The 15,011-nt window shown below is 44.9% G+C and overlaps 1 protein-coding gene across 11 annotated transcripts in view; it reads left to right on the forward strand.

Annotated features, from left to right (window-relative positions):
* The window catches only part of LOC108615906 (uncharacterized), a 44,122-nt gene extending 29,248 nt beyond the window's left edge, over positions 1-14,874 (forward strand). For 9 of the 11 annotated variants that reach the window (XM_018010743.2, XM_089471731.1, XM_089471730.1 and 6 more), the window contains 5 exons: positions 1,643-2,450; positions 2,520-2,613; positions 10,434-10,823; positions 10,912-10,993; positions 11,051-14,874. In XM_018010743.2, the coding sequence (XP_017866232.2) occupies positions 1,643-2,450; positions 2,520-2,613; positions 10,434-10,823; positions 10,912-10,993; positions 11,051-14,151 (4,475 nt within the window). In that variant the 3' untranslated portion in view covers positions 14,152-14,874. Of the gene's footprint in view, positions 1-1,642; positions 2,451-2,519; positions 2,614-8,742; positions 10,130-10,433; positions 10,824-10,911; positions 10,994-11,050 lie in introns of those variants that run through there. The other 2 variants (XM_089471738.1, XM_089471739.1) reach the window with 2 other exon arrangements.
* The last annotated feature ends 137 nt before the right edge of the window (positions 14,875-15,011 follow it).

Genomic DNA, 15,011 nt, shown 5'->3' on the forward strand with positions numbered 1-15,011 from the left:
TGAGACTAAATACATATATATATATATATGGTTAATAAACAAATGTAAATGCGATGGGGCACTTCAATTGGTAACATGCTAACAATAATAACAATCATTATAATGGATGGTGCTACGGGAGCGTTATCTATGTGATTTTTCGCTGATTTCTGATATGTCGAATCGTTAATTGACCTATGTAAACAGCAGAGTAAAGGTGTGAAAAGCATTATCAGTAATAAAAGTTGAGGTTATTGACAAACGAACTCTATAAAATGTTATTTTAACAGAGGTGCATGGCATTAGGGGTATTCAAGCTGACAAATGTAAAAATAACAATATAAATTGTGATCAGCTAATGATAGATTAGATACGACCTTGCGAAAACGTAACCAGACCTGCTAGACCACTCCCTCTCTTTCTCTCTGCCGTACTGCCTCTCTCTCTCTCACTCTCTTTTGCACTCTTTGTCTTTATCTCACTTTCATTTAGCGTTTGGCTGCTCCCAACACGCTTTGCGGCTCTGCCTTTGCCTATTTATGGGCATGTTTTGTGCTTCGTTTGCCAATTCAATTGTATTTGCCGTATTCTTATCACGGCCCTGACGCTGTTGATTTGTGGCAACCGATTGATTACTCCACCCTTAATCAATTGTGAAAGATATTTAACAATCAACGATGCAGCAAAAACAAAAATAAAATATATATATAGGTGAATTCTTCTTGAATATTTACTATATATAGCTCAAATTTTGTTATCTTCAATAAGAGCGCTTGAAGCGGGTGTGTCTGACTAGGAGTTGCCCTGCAACTAGCGAGCAATATGAAAGCATAGGCTTACGTCAAAGAAGAACTTTCTATAATTTCGTCATTTGATGAGTTTGGGTGGAGTGGAGAAAGCATTTAAAATATGACTTACTGGATATTCCTATTTTATATATATGTACATATATACCCAATTTAGTATTTATTTATCTCTCTTTAAAAAAATAAAGTTCGATATTTTTATCGATTTCATATAAATAGAAAAGTTTATCGATCACTTGTATTTTACCTTGCATATGAAAAGTAGTACAAATAAAGGGATGAAAGGAAGAATAGAGTCCCTTTCTCTATTCTTCCTTTCATCCCTTTATTTGCGATCATCACGTCTATCGTTCCTGGTGATAGACTCACCCCGCTACCCCAAATTGAATGTGCTTGAGGAAGTCGCAATATGATGAATGTATGATTCATTTCCGTCTCTATATCTCTACTTCTAGTAGTTTATGAATTGCGTAAGACATGGACAGATTGTAGACTGATTGTTAAAGAGGTCTAGATAGGGTTGATTTCTTTTAAAGGTAATATACTTAGGCAAACATTAAAAAGAAGAAGACAATAAACCTTACATTCCCACATTTGTGAAATCTTTCAACTCAAAACTTTGAAGCATTTTATAATCATTATTGAAATTCAAGTTTCGGCTGTTAGGGTTTTACGTTTTTTGGAAGGTTTAGGGCTAGAATCGGTTGAGCCATTCGCAAAATGGACAACTGATTGTGGAATGTCAGTGCATGCTGTAATTTCAATGTGTTTTCCTTTGTACATTTTTCGGCAGTTGTGAATCGTGTTAGAGCCAAATTAAAGAAGTTGCTTTGTTTTGTTTTGCCTCCTTCTTGTAGAACATCAGCAGCAGCAGCAGCAGCAGCTCCAGCAACAGCAGCAGCAGCAGCAGAAACGTCGACGCTTCCATCCGCTGCGGAATTTGCGTCGAATCTTTCGACGTCGCACCATCACTAGCGCCGACACTGGCGCAGCTGGCGGCACTCAGGCAGGAGGAGCAGGAACTGGTTCGATTGCTGCACCTGGATCGGGATCGTGCAACACTTTGCCGCCACCGGCGAGCAGTTCCAGTGAGAAGAATTTGCGCAGCGTTGCGCTAGGTGGTGGCTCGACAGCAGCTGAAGCTGCATCGGCATCCTCGCCAGCATCGCCGCTCACGCATCAGCAGCTCCACGAGAGCTATCAGACGCAGTCGTTGCCCAAGTCCAAGTCCTATGGTGCCCATCGCGATGAGTTGCTGAGCGTGCTGCTGGGCAAGAAGAGAGGGGCTAGCAAGCATATGAACAGCAGCTTGGAGCAGCCAGTCCAACCGCCTCATAGCCACGCCCACGCCCACAACCACACCAACACCCACACTCACGCCCAAACGCAGTCTCAGTTGCACTCCCACTCGGACGCCATGTACCAAACGCAGCGACCGCAAATGGGCGTGGCCGTCTTCCCGGACGCCATGAGCATGAGTCGCAGTGCGTATTTCGCCGAGAAGCAGCGCAGTCACCATCATCAGCGCCAGCTGCGCAGCGTTGGCGACTCCTCGCAGGATCTGGATCTGGCCGAAGACATTGGCGCCGCGGGCGGTGCAGCCGACATGTCCGACAGCCAGCGCAGTCTCAGCGAGGAACGATTGCTGGACGTAGACGTGGACGGGTAAGTCTGCCCAAAGATTCCCCTGATCTACCATCTCTTACAATCTGCTGCTTCTTCTTCTTGTTCTAGCAGCAGTGGTTACACACGTGAAATTCTCTCCCAGTCCCATGACAGCGTTTTTTCCGAATCCGCTACAGCCAGCAGCCTTTCCATCGTGCTGAGGGTGAGTTCAATCAACTGCAACATAGTTACTTCACTCGATAAGATTAGATATGCGAATCAGACATGGTTTAAATTTAATTTATTAGACATCAGCACTTGACTTGACTCGAGCTTCTTATCAAATGCGTGACAAATGGCGTCGAGTTAGGCTTTTAGTGGAAAGTGTCCATAGTGGAGTAGTGCTTGAAGAGAGTGAGATCTGATATTGACTTGGGATTAATGATTTATTGGAGGAAAAGATCTAAGCATGGAAGAGGAGGATCTACTTGTAAGAGTGTAGAATTATTGAGTATGGACAGACGGATGATTAAAGAGACGAAAGGGCGGACTGACAGGTAGGCAAATCTTTCTAGCATGAGAGAGAAAGAGAGGGGAACAGATGTAGACACGCTTAAAGCAACTCTGACTTTGATCTATAATATATGTATATTAATTTTTAGACTCAAGCACACATTGAATCAACAACAATATAAACTTGCTTTGCTTTGAGATCAAGAATGCCTTATAAACCGAGTTTTTAAATAAAATGTAATACAGTCGAGTCTCGATAATTAGAATTGGCACACAGAAATTCAAATTATCGAGAATTATCGAAAACGAATTTTTTTAAGGGGAAATAATTTTTTTTTTCGATTTATCGCGATATAAATTATCGAGAGTCGACTGTATAAGCCCGCGAACTCGTTAATTACTTGATTATGAAATAGTTACCCATTCGATCAATTATCAAAACTGGGAATCCAACTTCTATCTTTAAATTTCTTAAAAATAATCCCTATATTCTCACATTATTTTCTATTCCTTTGCATAAATTTATTTTTATCGTTATGAAGAGACCATTTCATTTATTTGGCATATTTATAATAAATCTTAGATATACTATATAATTCTTGCAGTATGCATATCTTTCCTATTATATAAATAGTTGGCATATCTATAATAGACCTTAGTACATAGTATATAATGGGAATTCTCGCAGTTTATTGAGCGGTTGGAATATCTTTCTTATTAGATAGATGGCATACATATAACAGATCTTGGGTAGTCTTTCAGTTCTGTATAATTTTAACTGTTACATGATGATGATATTGATCACATTTTAAGCACGTTGAATATTTAACTAATTTCAATTTTCTGGTTCGATTACTGCCACAACTCAAACTGGAAACTCCAAATTGCTGAGCACACACACGTACTTGATAAAGAGCTCTGCTATTAACACATGCTCAATGTGATTAACGCGTTAAGTTATTTTTGGGCCACTCATATCGATCCGAACTCCTAAATTGCCCTTGTTGAAGTGTACGTGACTCAGCAGCAGCAGCAGCAGGAGGAGCAGGAGCAGGCAACCCCATAACAAGCACAACCCCAAATGCAAGAGGCGATTTGGTGAAGGGTTGTTGTTGTGCCAGCCGCTTCATGTGTGCCCCACTTGGCGTACTTCATTTGATGGCTGCTGACTCAGATTGACTGCGCATCATTTCAATTGATTTTAATCAAATTCAATTTGCTTGGATTTTCATATGGAGCAGTCATGGAGCCAAGGGCTGGGGTGGCATCAATGCAATTGGTCATCGACCCAGTCAACATTGTTTGTCATCTGGGAAGTCGTCAAATCTGTGAAAGTGCATTCAATTTAGTTGCAGTTCATGTTACAGGGTATCGCCCGTACAGGGTGTGAGCGGCTGTTAATGGATCTATTGATGATCAGCGCGAAAGCTGAGTCAGATTTGTTGCTCAACATGAAATAATCAATTTGAGAGGCAGCTGAAGTAGTTATAGGGTATAGATTTACCATATTTATCTTTTAAAATGATACAGCATATGGGGTTATCTCTGCTAATATGAGATTTTCTTTAATCAAACTATTCTAGCTTAAATTACAGGGTATACCCAGAGCATGTCGTGTTTGTTTTTCGTTTTGTTTATAGTTTCTTGAATTAAGTTCTATTTGTAGAGCAAATCATTATGGTTAAAATTACAGGGTATATTCAGTGTGGGTCAGCAGTAGCTCTTTATTGAGCTGCCCTAAAATTGTAGTTAATTTTCTATCATTGTATTAAATATTTTTGCAGATACAGGGCGTCGTTAGAGTAGGTAAATTCTGTAATAGAGCTAAATTTGATAAGCATCTCATGTTTCCAAATTCCAGGGTATAGTTAGGCCATTTCTTTTTGGAGCTGATTTAAAATTTTAGTTACAAGTTTCATCCTTGTATATTAATTCTTTTCGCAAAACTAAAAAACAGTCTCATTTATTGTTAGAGTAGCTATATTCTGTAATAGAGCTGAGTTTGATAAGCAAATCATATGAATCAATTAATTACAGGGTATAGTCAGACCAGTTCTCTTTGAATGTCATTTCAAATTTTAGTTAAACTTTTCATCATTGTATATTAAATCATTTCCCATAATGCAGTCTTGTTTACAGGGTATCCTTTGATAAACAAATCATATTTTCTCAATTGACAGGGTATACTCTAAATATATCAGCAGCAGTTCTTTATTGAATGGACTCATTCCATATTATTCATTCATATCGTGGTATTCATTTACAGGGTATCACTAGAGTAGGTCACCCACTCAGCAGCTCTATCTGGATGTGATCTGACGTCGCTTGAGTTTGTTTCTTGACTTTGCAGTTGCATAAGCCAACTTTGGTGTCGACGTCCGCGCCAGTTTCGACTGCATAATCAGCGACTGAGCAGAAGAAATGCAGAGGCTGCCCCCCAGTTGGGGCGCCCCTTGTGTGGCTTTGCCCCCAAGCCACTGCATAGCCGGCAGCTATCGGACGGTTACTGTTAGTTAGACAACTTGCTTCGACTAGCTGCAGCTGCCAGAGTGACAGGGGGTTGGCGGAGGGGGCGTGGGCATGCGGGAGGGGGGCTACTCTTTTGGAGCAGCGCGTGGCAATGTGTGGCTTCGCTCCCTCGTCGACGGGCGCCCGCCTCGGCTTCTAATGCTTCTTCGATTTCTGGCCAAACGAGTTACTGCTGCCTGCAGCTCGGCTGCATTCGCCCATCGCCGGTTGCTGCTTCTTGTTATTCCACTTTTTCCACTTGACTGTCAGTTAGCCGCTTCTCTGCTCATACCATCCTCCCTCCTCCCTCCCTCTTTCTCCCTCTCTCTCTCTCGCAATGCAGTTGTCGGCTTATTTGCCAACCTGGTTAGCAAATCCATTGCATTTCTTTTCTGTTTCTATGCTATTGAACTCCTGCTAAGTTTTCCGCTAAATCAGTTTGCTACGAGACGTCGACAACGCTGCGCGCAAGAAACTAAACTCTATCAATGGCTAAATAAATAGAATTTCGAAATTGCCAAAGTGAAAAAGTTCTATTGCATAGAGAAAGAAGTCTCTGGTGTATTTCATTGTGTGTGCGTGAGAACTGTGCCTTTTGTGTTTCGATTGTAGATAAAAAGATCGTCTACTTGAATATTGTGACATCTCTTATCGCTAGCGAGAGAGCTAGATATCTAGCGGGGAATATATATATGATTCATATGGGCATAAATCATCTATAGAATATTTTGATGTTCTAATGACTAGGTCTTTTTTTTACAAGATGGAGATTTGATAATAAAGAGAGAGAGAGAGAGAGAGAGAGAGAGAGAGAGATGAAATGTTTTGGGCATATAAATCTATAAGAAAATTCGTGGTCATCAAACAAAAAAATTGATTTCAGAGAATATTTAGGTATAACCATCGGGAATACAACAAATTTTATAATAACATCCGAGAAATTATTATTCAAATTTTGAAAAGAAAGAGATGAAAAAATGAAATGAGAAAGAGATGGCTTGTTAAGCTTGGGTATTTGGAGCTATTAAATCACTGATATATGAATTATGAATAAGTTATACTTGGTGTTACTTTGTAGAACTGTTCTGATGGACAGATAATGCTTTGATAGAATTTTTCTGAAATACAGATAATTGTATATAGACTAAAAATTATTGCTTTGAGCTTTACATATTAATGAAATAATTTAATATTTCAGACGCAGATTAAACGATGATAGTTTAGAAAGATGGTATTAAAAAGAGTTGAGCTTAAAGAGCTCAAACCAGAATAAAATGAATCAGACGCAAAAATTCCACTGAACCTTTTAGATGTACAAAATTAATCTTTTCAGAGTTTTAAATTGTAGAGAAAAAATATAAAAAATATCAAACGATAAGCCTCAGCAACTGAATTGATAAACTGCTTTTAACCCAAGCAAACATTATAATTGAACTAATTATCTAGGAAAACCACACTCTATAAACAATTAGGCATAGTTGGGTCTCTTGGTTGATTAGGGTAAAGGCTTCAGCTTCCTGTGACGCTAGAAGCGCTTAAGCCTGGTCCAGACTTGCTATAACCAGTTTGAATGGAGAAACAGAGAAAGATGTAGAGACAGACTGAGACCCTCTCTCGTAAAGACTCTAGATAAAATATAAGTAGAAAGAGAAAGAAATCTAGTTGCTGTCCATAATGGGGGCAATTGAACGAGAAACGACAAGTGATGCAGTCATTCAATTTTCACTGTACGACCGAAGAAATGTCCATTTGATGACAGCCATATGGTAACACGGTAACACGCATTGCATTGCGCTAGCGAACGAGGCTGCTTGAGCCTGGGCAGACACACATCAACAGTCAGTTAGTAGAGGGGGGAGGGGGGAGACATGGAGCAATGGAGCTTGGAGACAACATGCAACGTCAATTCACACGCTTTACTTTAATTGCCTGGCTATCAGGCAGTAGTCTGGCCTGCTGGAGAGAACGAGAGATGAGAAACTGGATGCACTAAACCCGTTTGCATTTGCCTAGCCCGTAGGACTTTTTGGCCCCACACTGTCCGAATCAAACGTTCACATCAGCCAATCCAATTGCAACGACCCAAATTCACAATTTCATATGATTACTTTTCTTTCTTTTTTTTTGGTAAATCAGACTTCCCGTTTGGTAGACTTGCATATTGCATAAACATTTGATTTACATGCGAATTCGGCGTTTTCCGTATGCAAGTAAAGCTGATCGAGCTAACATTTGTGAATGCCTAAAGAGTTTACTTTGGATGAGAACTGCTAAGGATAAGACTGATCTAGTATTTTGCTTAGAGGAGATAATATATTTTGTATACCCTAAGCTCATTGAATGGGATATCAGGGTATAATCTTTTGAGAATTTAAATAATTGCCAGAAGGCGTAACAGACCTTCTCTTGATCACATCTGCAGGCTTAATCTATTCAGCAATATCCGTCTCTACCTCCGTCCATATGAACGCATTGATCCCGTAAACCACAAAAGCTTTAGACTGCAATTTGAATTATATACCCGTGTATAGCATAAATAATAGGAATTAATTATTCTTTGTTCGATAGCTCCGCGTAAAATTTCTTAATATCGATAAATGTCGAGCTCATATACTAAATAAGCTAAAGGCTCGACTTAAAGACTTATTCCACAGTAAATATAAAGACTTATTCCACAGTAAATATAATTGTATAAATATATGTGATAAACAATAACATTTCCTTATCGATGAAAATCGATAAATTGATATAATTATTTGAAGTACAGCTCTTGTTATACGTAACGAGACGTTAGAAATTTTAAAATTACCTTGCATTTCCGTATAATAAAAACGATATACGATACATATCGTACATATCGCAAGCAAGCGTAGAGCGATCTCCGCAGAGTACAGAGTATCTCCTAGTGCAGCAGTCTGCACTAAAGTTAATTCTTAGTTGTGCATCTCCCTCATCGTCTTCCATTTTATATATAGGAAAAAAGCTTGCTAAATCGCAATGAGTCAGTAAATTGTTTAGCTCTACCTTTAATATTTTGTTGTCTTACACCTGCTGCCCGCTCGTGGCACACAGCTGGCGGCTGAGCTGTTGTAATCTGTGGCAGGCGGCGGCTAGCCCAGCTAGTTGCATGTTAAGCCAAGCCAAGCCAAGCCAAGCCACTGGCCACTGGCCACGAGTTGGCCCACTCGGCAAAGTGTGCCAATAAATCATGAAATGTGACGAGCCAGCGACCATTCAGGTAGCCGCCGCAGCTACCTTTGCGATGTTGAGAATAGCCGTAGATTTCCTATATGTAGGACGTGCTACCTGCTCGAGCAGGTATTATGAAACTCTCCATTGGAAATATTTTTGCTGAATTATTGGATGCGATTGAGTATCGAGTGTATTGAACTCGCCTTAAAATGCGTTTTCAAATTTTCGGTTGTATATAATTTGAGGAACGAGGTCTTTAACCTAAGCGCATGAAATCCTTAGAAACATGAACGAAAATAGATTAAAATAGACAGGAATTATGCAGCCTTAAGTGCAGCGTGCTCCCCACGCGTCATGCTCCAGAGATGCTGATTAATTCAAGAGGCTGGAGCTGTGAAGTCTAGGAAGTGTCTAACGGAGCTATATAAATAGAGAGAGATAAGGAAGGGGGAGAGAGTGAGAGAGATATATATGATGATTGGTTCAAGAAGCTGAAGTCAACAAAGTGTCTAGCGGAGCTTCAAAAATAGTCAGAGGTTGAGCAAGAGAATGAGAGAGAGAGGGTAAGTGAGGGAGTGTGTGTGAGAGAGAGAGAGTTAGAGAGATCTGCTGATTAGTGCCAGAAACTAGAGCTGTACTTGGAGGAAGGAAGTGTCTAAATCAATGAAGAGAGAGAGAGAGATAGAGAGAGGGGGTAAGTGAGGGATTGTGTGTGAGAGATATAGAGAGATGCTGATGAGTTCAAGAAGCTGTAGCTGGAGCATAAGGAAGTGCCTAAATAAGGAGAGATTGATAAAGAGAGAGAGAGTGAGAGAGAGAGCAAGATTTATAGAGAGGGGATAAATGAGGGAGTCTCATAAAGAGAGAGAGAGAGATGCTGGTTAGTTCACGATGCTGAAGTTGGAGCATAAGGAAGCGTCTAAACAGAGAGAGGTTGGGTCGCGAGGGGAGAGCTGTTGCATTTGTTTACTCGAGTTGCCTTACCCTTGAAATGCCATTGCCGATGACAATAAACAGATTTCCCAGCGCTGCCTGCGCGTAGCGCCCAATTATGTGTTCGACTAGGTAAAAAGTCGTTGAGATAGCATTTCACAGGCCGATGCAATGGCATTGTTAGTGCCACATCTGCTGTTGAGGGTGCTGTTTATGCGGCATATGCTGCTTGCTGCTTGCTGCCTGTTGCCCCGCCAGCTGTCCGTCCGTCCGTCCGTCCAACCGCCGTTCGTCTATTTGCCTGCCCCGCCCTGCCTCGGCACAATTCAGTTTCAGTTGCACATTGCACTTGGTCGCGCTCACATCGTCTCTCTATCTCACTCGGAGTCTCTTCGAATTGTGGCAAGAAAGTGAAATTTTGTGTTGGATCGCGTGTGGCTGCCTCGTAACAATAGCCCTTATTAGTTAATTGTCGAGCGTGTTGGAGGGAAAAGCTACATCTCATTTCGTTGCATCTCAATTGATCCAAAATGGTAGCCGGAAGTGCGGGCAGCCGCAACATTCAAAGCAATCCATTTCAGCTTTCGTTTTCGGTAAGACCCACAATATTCAAGTAGAGCTCTTATCTAAGGCTAAACGGTCTTTTGACGCCTCGTCTCCGGGTCGAGGCTGTCGAAATGATTGACTTTAAGCAGAATCCGTTCAAAATGCGCCTGCCAGGAGCAGCAGGAGGCGAGAGTCGCCTCAGTCGCAGTTGCCTGCGCGCACGCCTAGTCTTTCGCTGGAAGAGCTGGGTAAAGCCAAGAGTTGGAGTTAATTAACTAAAAAAAAAATAAAATTATATTTAAAATATATCTAAATATATTCCATATTAATAACGGTTATTTCCTTCCGCAGGCCGAGCTAACAGATGTGCTGCGCAAGCGTCGAAACAGGCCCGATGCCTCGGACGAGGATCTGGGCCTGCCGCGCAGCCCCGTCTCGCCGCAGCGTCATGCGGCCGCCGGGCAGAGCCGCAAGGTGGCTGGCTATCAGCCACGCGAGGTGTCCTCCCTGAGCCTGCTGAGCGTGAACAGCACCGATGGCGAGGACAGCAGCCAAGGCCATAGGCAGCACGCGGACAACGGGCTCGGTTCGGTGGTGCTGCGCGAGCGACAGGAGGAGGACGACGACGTGGATGCCGTGGGCGTGGAGCGACATCGGCTCTCGCATGCGGCGGCCAAACACAAAATGGCCATACGGCCCATGAAGAAGATGCCCACGCGGCAGCACAGAAGGACGCTAGAGGTAAGTCAGCAGGGAATGAATATATATTCATATGATATATGCCCTAAGTAAACCCTACCATAAATAATATATATGCCTTTTTTTCTAGACTTCAATACCTGAGGCCAACGAGGAGCTAATTAAGCTGCAGCTGACTCAGGCGCCCAATCCCAGCTTGCGGGCTGTTAAGGGTAAGCATAAATAACATTGCCAATTGAGTAACAGTAGCTAATGCTCGCTCTTTGCAGAAATGGATCTTAAAACAAAGACGCGCTCTCTACCTCCGGGCAGCTCGCTGTCTGCCACCACAACAGCCACTGCCAACAGTAGCAACAACACCACCAACACCACCAGCAGCAGCAGCAGGAGCCACTCCAAGACAATTGAGCAGAAGAGCTCAACGATTACGAATATCAGCAGCAGCAGCAGCGGCAGCAGCAGCGAGCGAACAACATCCTCGTCCACATCCACATCCACATCCACATCCACATCGTCCTCCCAGGCGTTTGGCCTGCGTGCACTCACCTTTAAGGCGGCCAATGCGCTGTTCGATGGGCGTGGCGAGTCGTCAACGGATGGCGATGATGTGACCACGTCTACAGCCACAACGGAGTCCAGCGAGCACGGATTTCTGCGTCGGCTCATGCAGCGCAACTCGAAGCGCAGCATTGCGCGTGCCAACGATGGCCTGGAGGATGTGGACACCAGCCACCAGAATCTGGCCAAGAAACTGCAGATCTCGACCTCCTGCCTGGAGGCAACGGCGCGTGAGCCGGTGCCGCTGCCCAGCAAATCGCGCAGCGCCACCTCACACGAGCAGAACATACAGGAGACGCGGCAGATCATCAAGCGCGAGATTCATAACGAGGGCAAGCACGGACTCAACGCACTGGTCAGCAACTACGGTGTCCAGCCACAGCCGCCCACCGCCGTGAAGCCCAAGTCGGGGCCAGCGGCGCGCCAGCGTTACCTGCCCAAGGAGCTGGGCGCTGGCCTGGACAAGCCGCTGCCGCTGCCGACGAGCGACAGCGACGTCACCAATCTGCTGTCCAAGAGCTCGCGCGGCAACGACACCTTCCAGTCGACGGCCCTGGTGCGGGAGCAGGCGCAGCTCAGAGCGGAGGCCAGCGCAACGCACTTCGAGCGCAAGCCACGCATTGTCGGGCTGAGCGCGTTCCAGCAGAAGCTGTCGCGGTCCAGCGACTCGATGGGCCAGCACTCGAGCTCCTCGAACTCGCTGGAGACCAGCACGGACGAGCCCTCGCCGCTGTACTACGAGGAGAAGCAGCGCAAGACGGTCGAGAAATCGCGCAGTTTTCGCAACTATCAGGAGGAGCGCCACGTGGCCAACGAGTCGGCAGCGATGCACAACAATATGCCCAGCCTGCCGGATCTATCGATCAGCTTCCGTGTGCCGCCCGCCTACTACAAGCAGCAGCAGCAGCAGCAGCTGCAGCAGGAGTCGCCTCGTTCACCCATGTCGCCCATATCCCCGAATGGCAAGTGCGTCTCGCTGGGCTTTGAGATCAACGACAACAAGCTGCTGCAGGCGCGCGCCGAGTCCACGGGCAAGCTGGCCAGTGGCCAGGCCAAGGTCTCGCCACAGCGCAGCTCCACGCTGCTGGTGCCCAGTCCGGGCCCGGCGAACATCTCGGAGATCGAGCAGAACATCGATCTGATTGTCAAGTCGCCGATGGTCAGTTTGCTGCGCAAATCCGGCGCAGTTGGGGAGCAGAAGTCGCCGCAACGTCCCAAGGTGCTGGAGCTGAAGCAGACGACGACATCCAGCACTGCCCTGGGCTCGCCCGGTAAGGAGGCAGTCCAGTGCGCTAGTCCAGTGACCAAGAGCCCACCAAGCACGCCCAGCAAGGGCGCGCCACGCAATACGAAAAATGAGGCAGAGCCCGAGTTTATGAAGATCCAGCTGAATCGTGTCGATCCGGCACAGCTGCACAGCAAGGCCAATCATCTGGTGCTGGCCAAGAATGTCAAATTGTCGCCAGCCACGCCCACTGAGCGCAGCCAGAGCAGCGACGATCTGTCGATGCGACGCCTCAGCGCCGAGAGCGCAAGCAGCATTCACATAGTCGAGCGCCCCACGAAGCCGCTCAGCAGTGCCAACAACAGTCCCGCCAGTCCCGCCCAGCCGTCACCCAGTATTAGCCAGCCAGCAGCAGCCGAGCTGCGGCTGGCCAAGCAGCAGCGGGCCGCCAGCGCCAGCAGCCTGCGCGCCAGCTATGTCAGCAGCAGCAGCAGCTGCAGCTGCAGCGGCGGCAGCAGCGAGCTGCTCGCGACGCCCGGCACACCAAAGAGCAGTGGGACGAGGCCAACTGCGGAGTCTGTGGAGCAGGAGAAGGCCAATGGCAATGCCAATCGGCTCTCGCTGGAGGAGCGCAAGCGTCTGTTCCTCAATGAGGAGAAGTCGCAGGCGGAGCGCAAGTTGACGGAGCGCAAGAAGCTGATTGGCGAGGCCACGCCCCCAGTTACGCCCACCACACCAGTGACGCCCAGTGGGCCGGATGCCAGCAATGGCAATGGCGTGGTGCTGCGCAAGAAATCCTTTGCCAGCATCAATGGCAATAGCAATGCTAATGCCAATGCTAATGCTAATGCCAATGGCAATGCGAACTCAACGGGCCAGGAGGATGCCACGCCGGAGCTGATGAAGGTCTTTGCACGTCGTTCACTCAAGGTGAAGGATGATGATGTGGTGGCCATGGCTCAGGTGGCGGTGGCGAATCACAAGAAGATGTGCAATGGCAGCCAGAGCGTCGATAGCGACAAGGAGAACCAGTCGAACAGCGAGGAGAAGCTGGACAAGCTGACGCCCAACAATGAGCCGACGAAGCTGGTCCAGTCGAACAGTCATGCACATGGCCACGCCCATGCCCACAGCCACACTCACGCCCAGGCGCCCGGCAGCAACCGCAGCACTGTGGCGGATTTTCGCAATCTCAACAACAACAACAACAATGTGCAGTCAGCGCCACAGAAGTTGTCCAATCTGCCGCCCATAAAGGTGAGCAATGCGCGCAATGCCACAGTCAACAGCATTAGCAACATCAGCAACATTAGCAACAGCAGCAACAACAAAAACAACATCAACAAGGCCAACAATGCCAGCAGCAAGCCGTCTAGTGAGCGCTACTCGCTGCAGCTGAAGCCAGCAACAACAGCAATAACAACAGCAGCAGCGGCAGCGGCAGCGGCAGCAGCAACAATTGTCGCAACAGATACAGATGCCACGCCCACCAAGCCCATAGAGCGCTCCGCAACAGTGGGCGAATTTAAGGGCATTCACCAGCGGCGTGCAGAGTGGGAGCAGCGTGTGAAGGAGGCGCTCAAATAAACCACTGTTAGCCTAACAGTGGCGACGACAGAGTGAGCGCTGTTAACTAACAGAATCGCGGTACCTGCTGTTGATGCTCTGTTATCTAGTGATGCTCTCTAGTAGTAAAGTAAACGAATACAACTCTAAAGCAAACGACAACAACTAATGACTAAAAAGAAGTAGGGAAAAGAAACACAAAAAGAAAAGAACAAAAAAAGAAGAGTTAGACAAGGAAAGGACAAGAATAATAATATTAATATTAATCATGTTAGTACATATTAAACGAGTTGGCTGTTTGAGCCCATCCAAAGAAACGAGTTGCGTCTTCGATCGATCTTCAAAATGATTAGTTTGTTTGGCTTACCGTTATTATATAGTTTTTGCGTTTCATTTGTGTTAGTGCACGTCAAAATCTTATATAAAAAAAATAATAATAATAATAAATAAAATAAAAAATTAAAATGTAATTGAAAACTAGAACAGACAACTTGAAGGACTGTGAGTTAAATTTACAAATAATAATAGTAATTCCTTATGATATTCTACGAACAGCTCTGATCTTGATTTGCTGTAAAGCTGATATTCTCCCTCTCTCTCTCTAACTAACTATCTATCTAATGTAAGCAACTTAATGTGTAGACAAATGCGAGCTTTTCAACAGGATCAATTTCCGTAACAACTCTAATAATATCTGTAATAGCATTTAATCTATTATTTTCATAGCAATATATAAAAAAATAACTATATATATAATTATGAAATAATTCTTTTTTGGGCTTTGTAAACCTTATGAAAAACTGTTCAAGTTTGTGTAAATTCTATATATATATATATATATATATATATAGTTATCAACTATTGAGCGCATATAATATACT

The sequence above is a fragment of the Drosophila arizonae genome, chromosome 5 (genome assembly GCF_054131065.1).
Source record: "Drosophila arizonae isolate 15081-1271.41 chromosome 5, UAZ_ARI_1.0, whole genome shotgun sequence".
In the NCBI taxonomy this organism is placed as follows: Eukaryota; Metazoa; Arthropoda; class Insecta; order Diptera; family Drosophilidae; genus Drosophila; species Drosophila arizonae.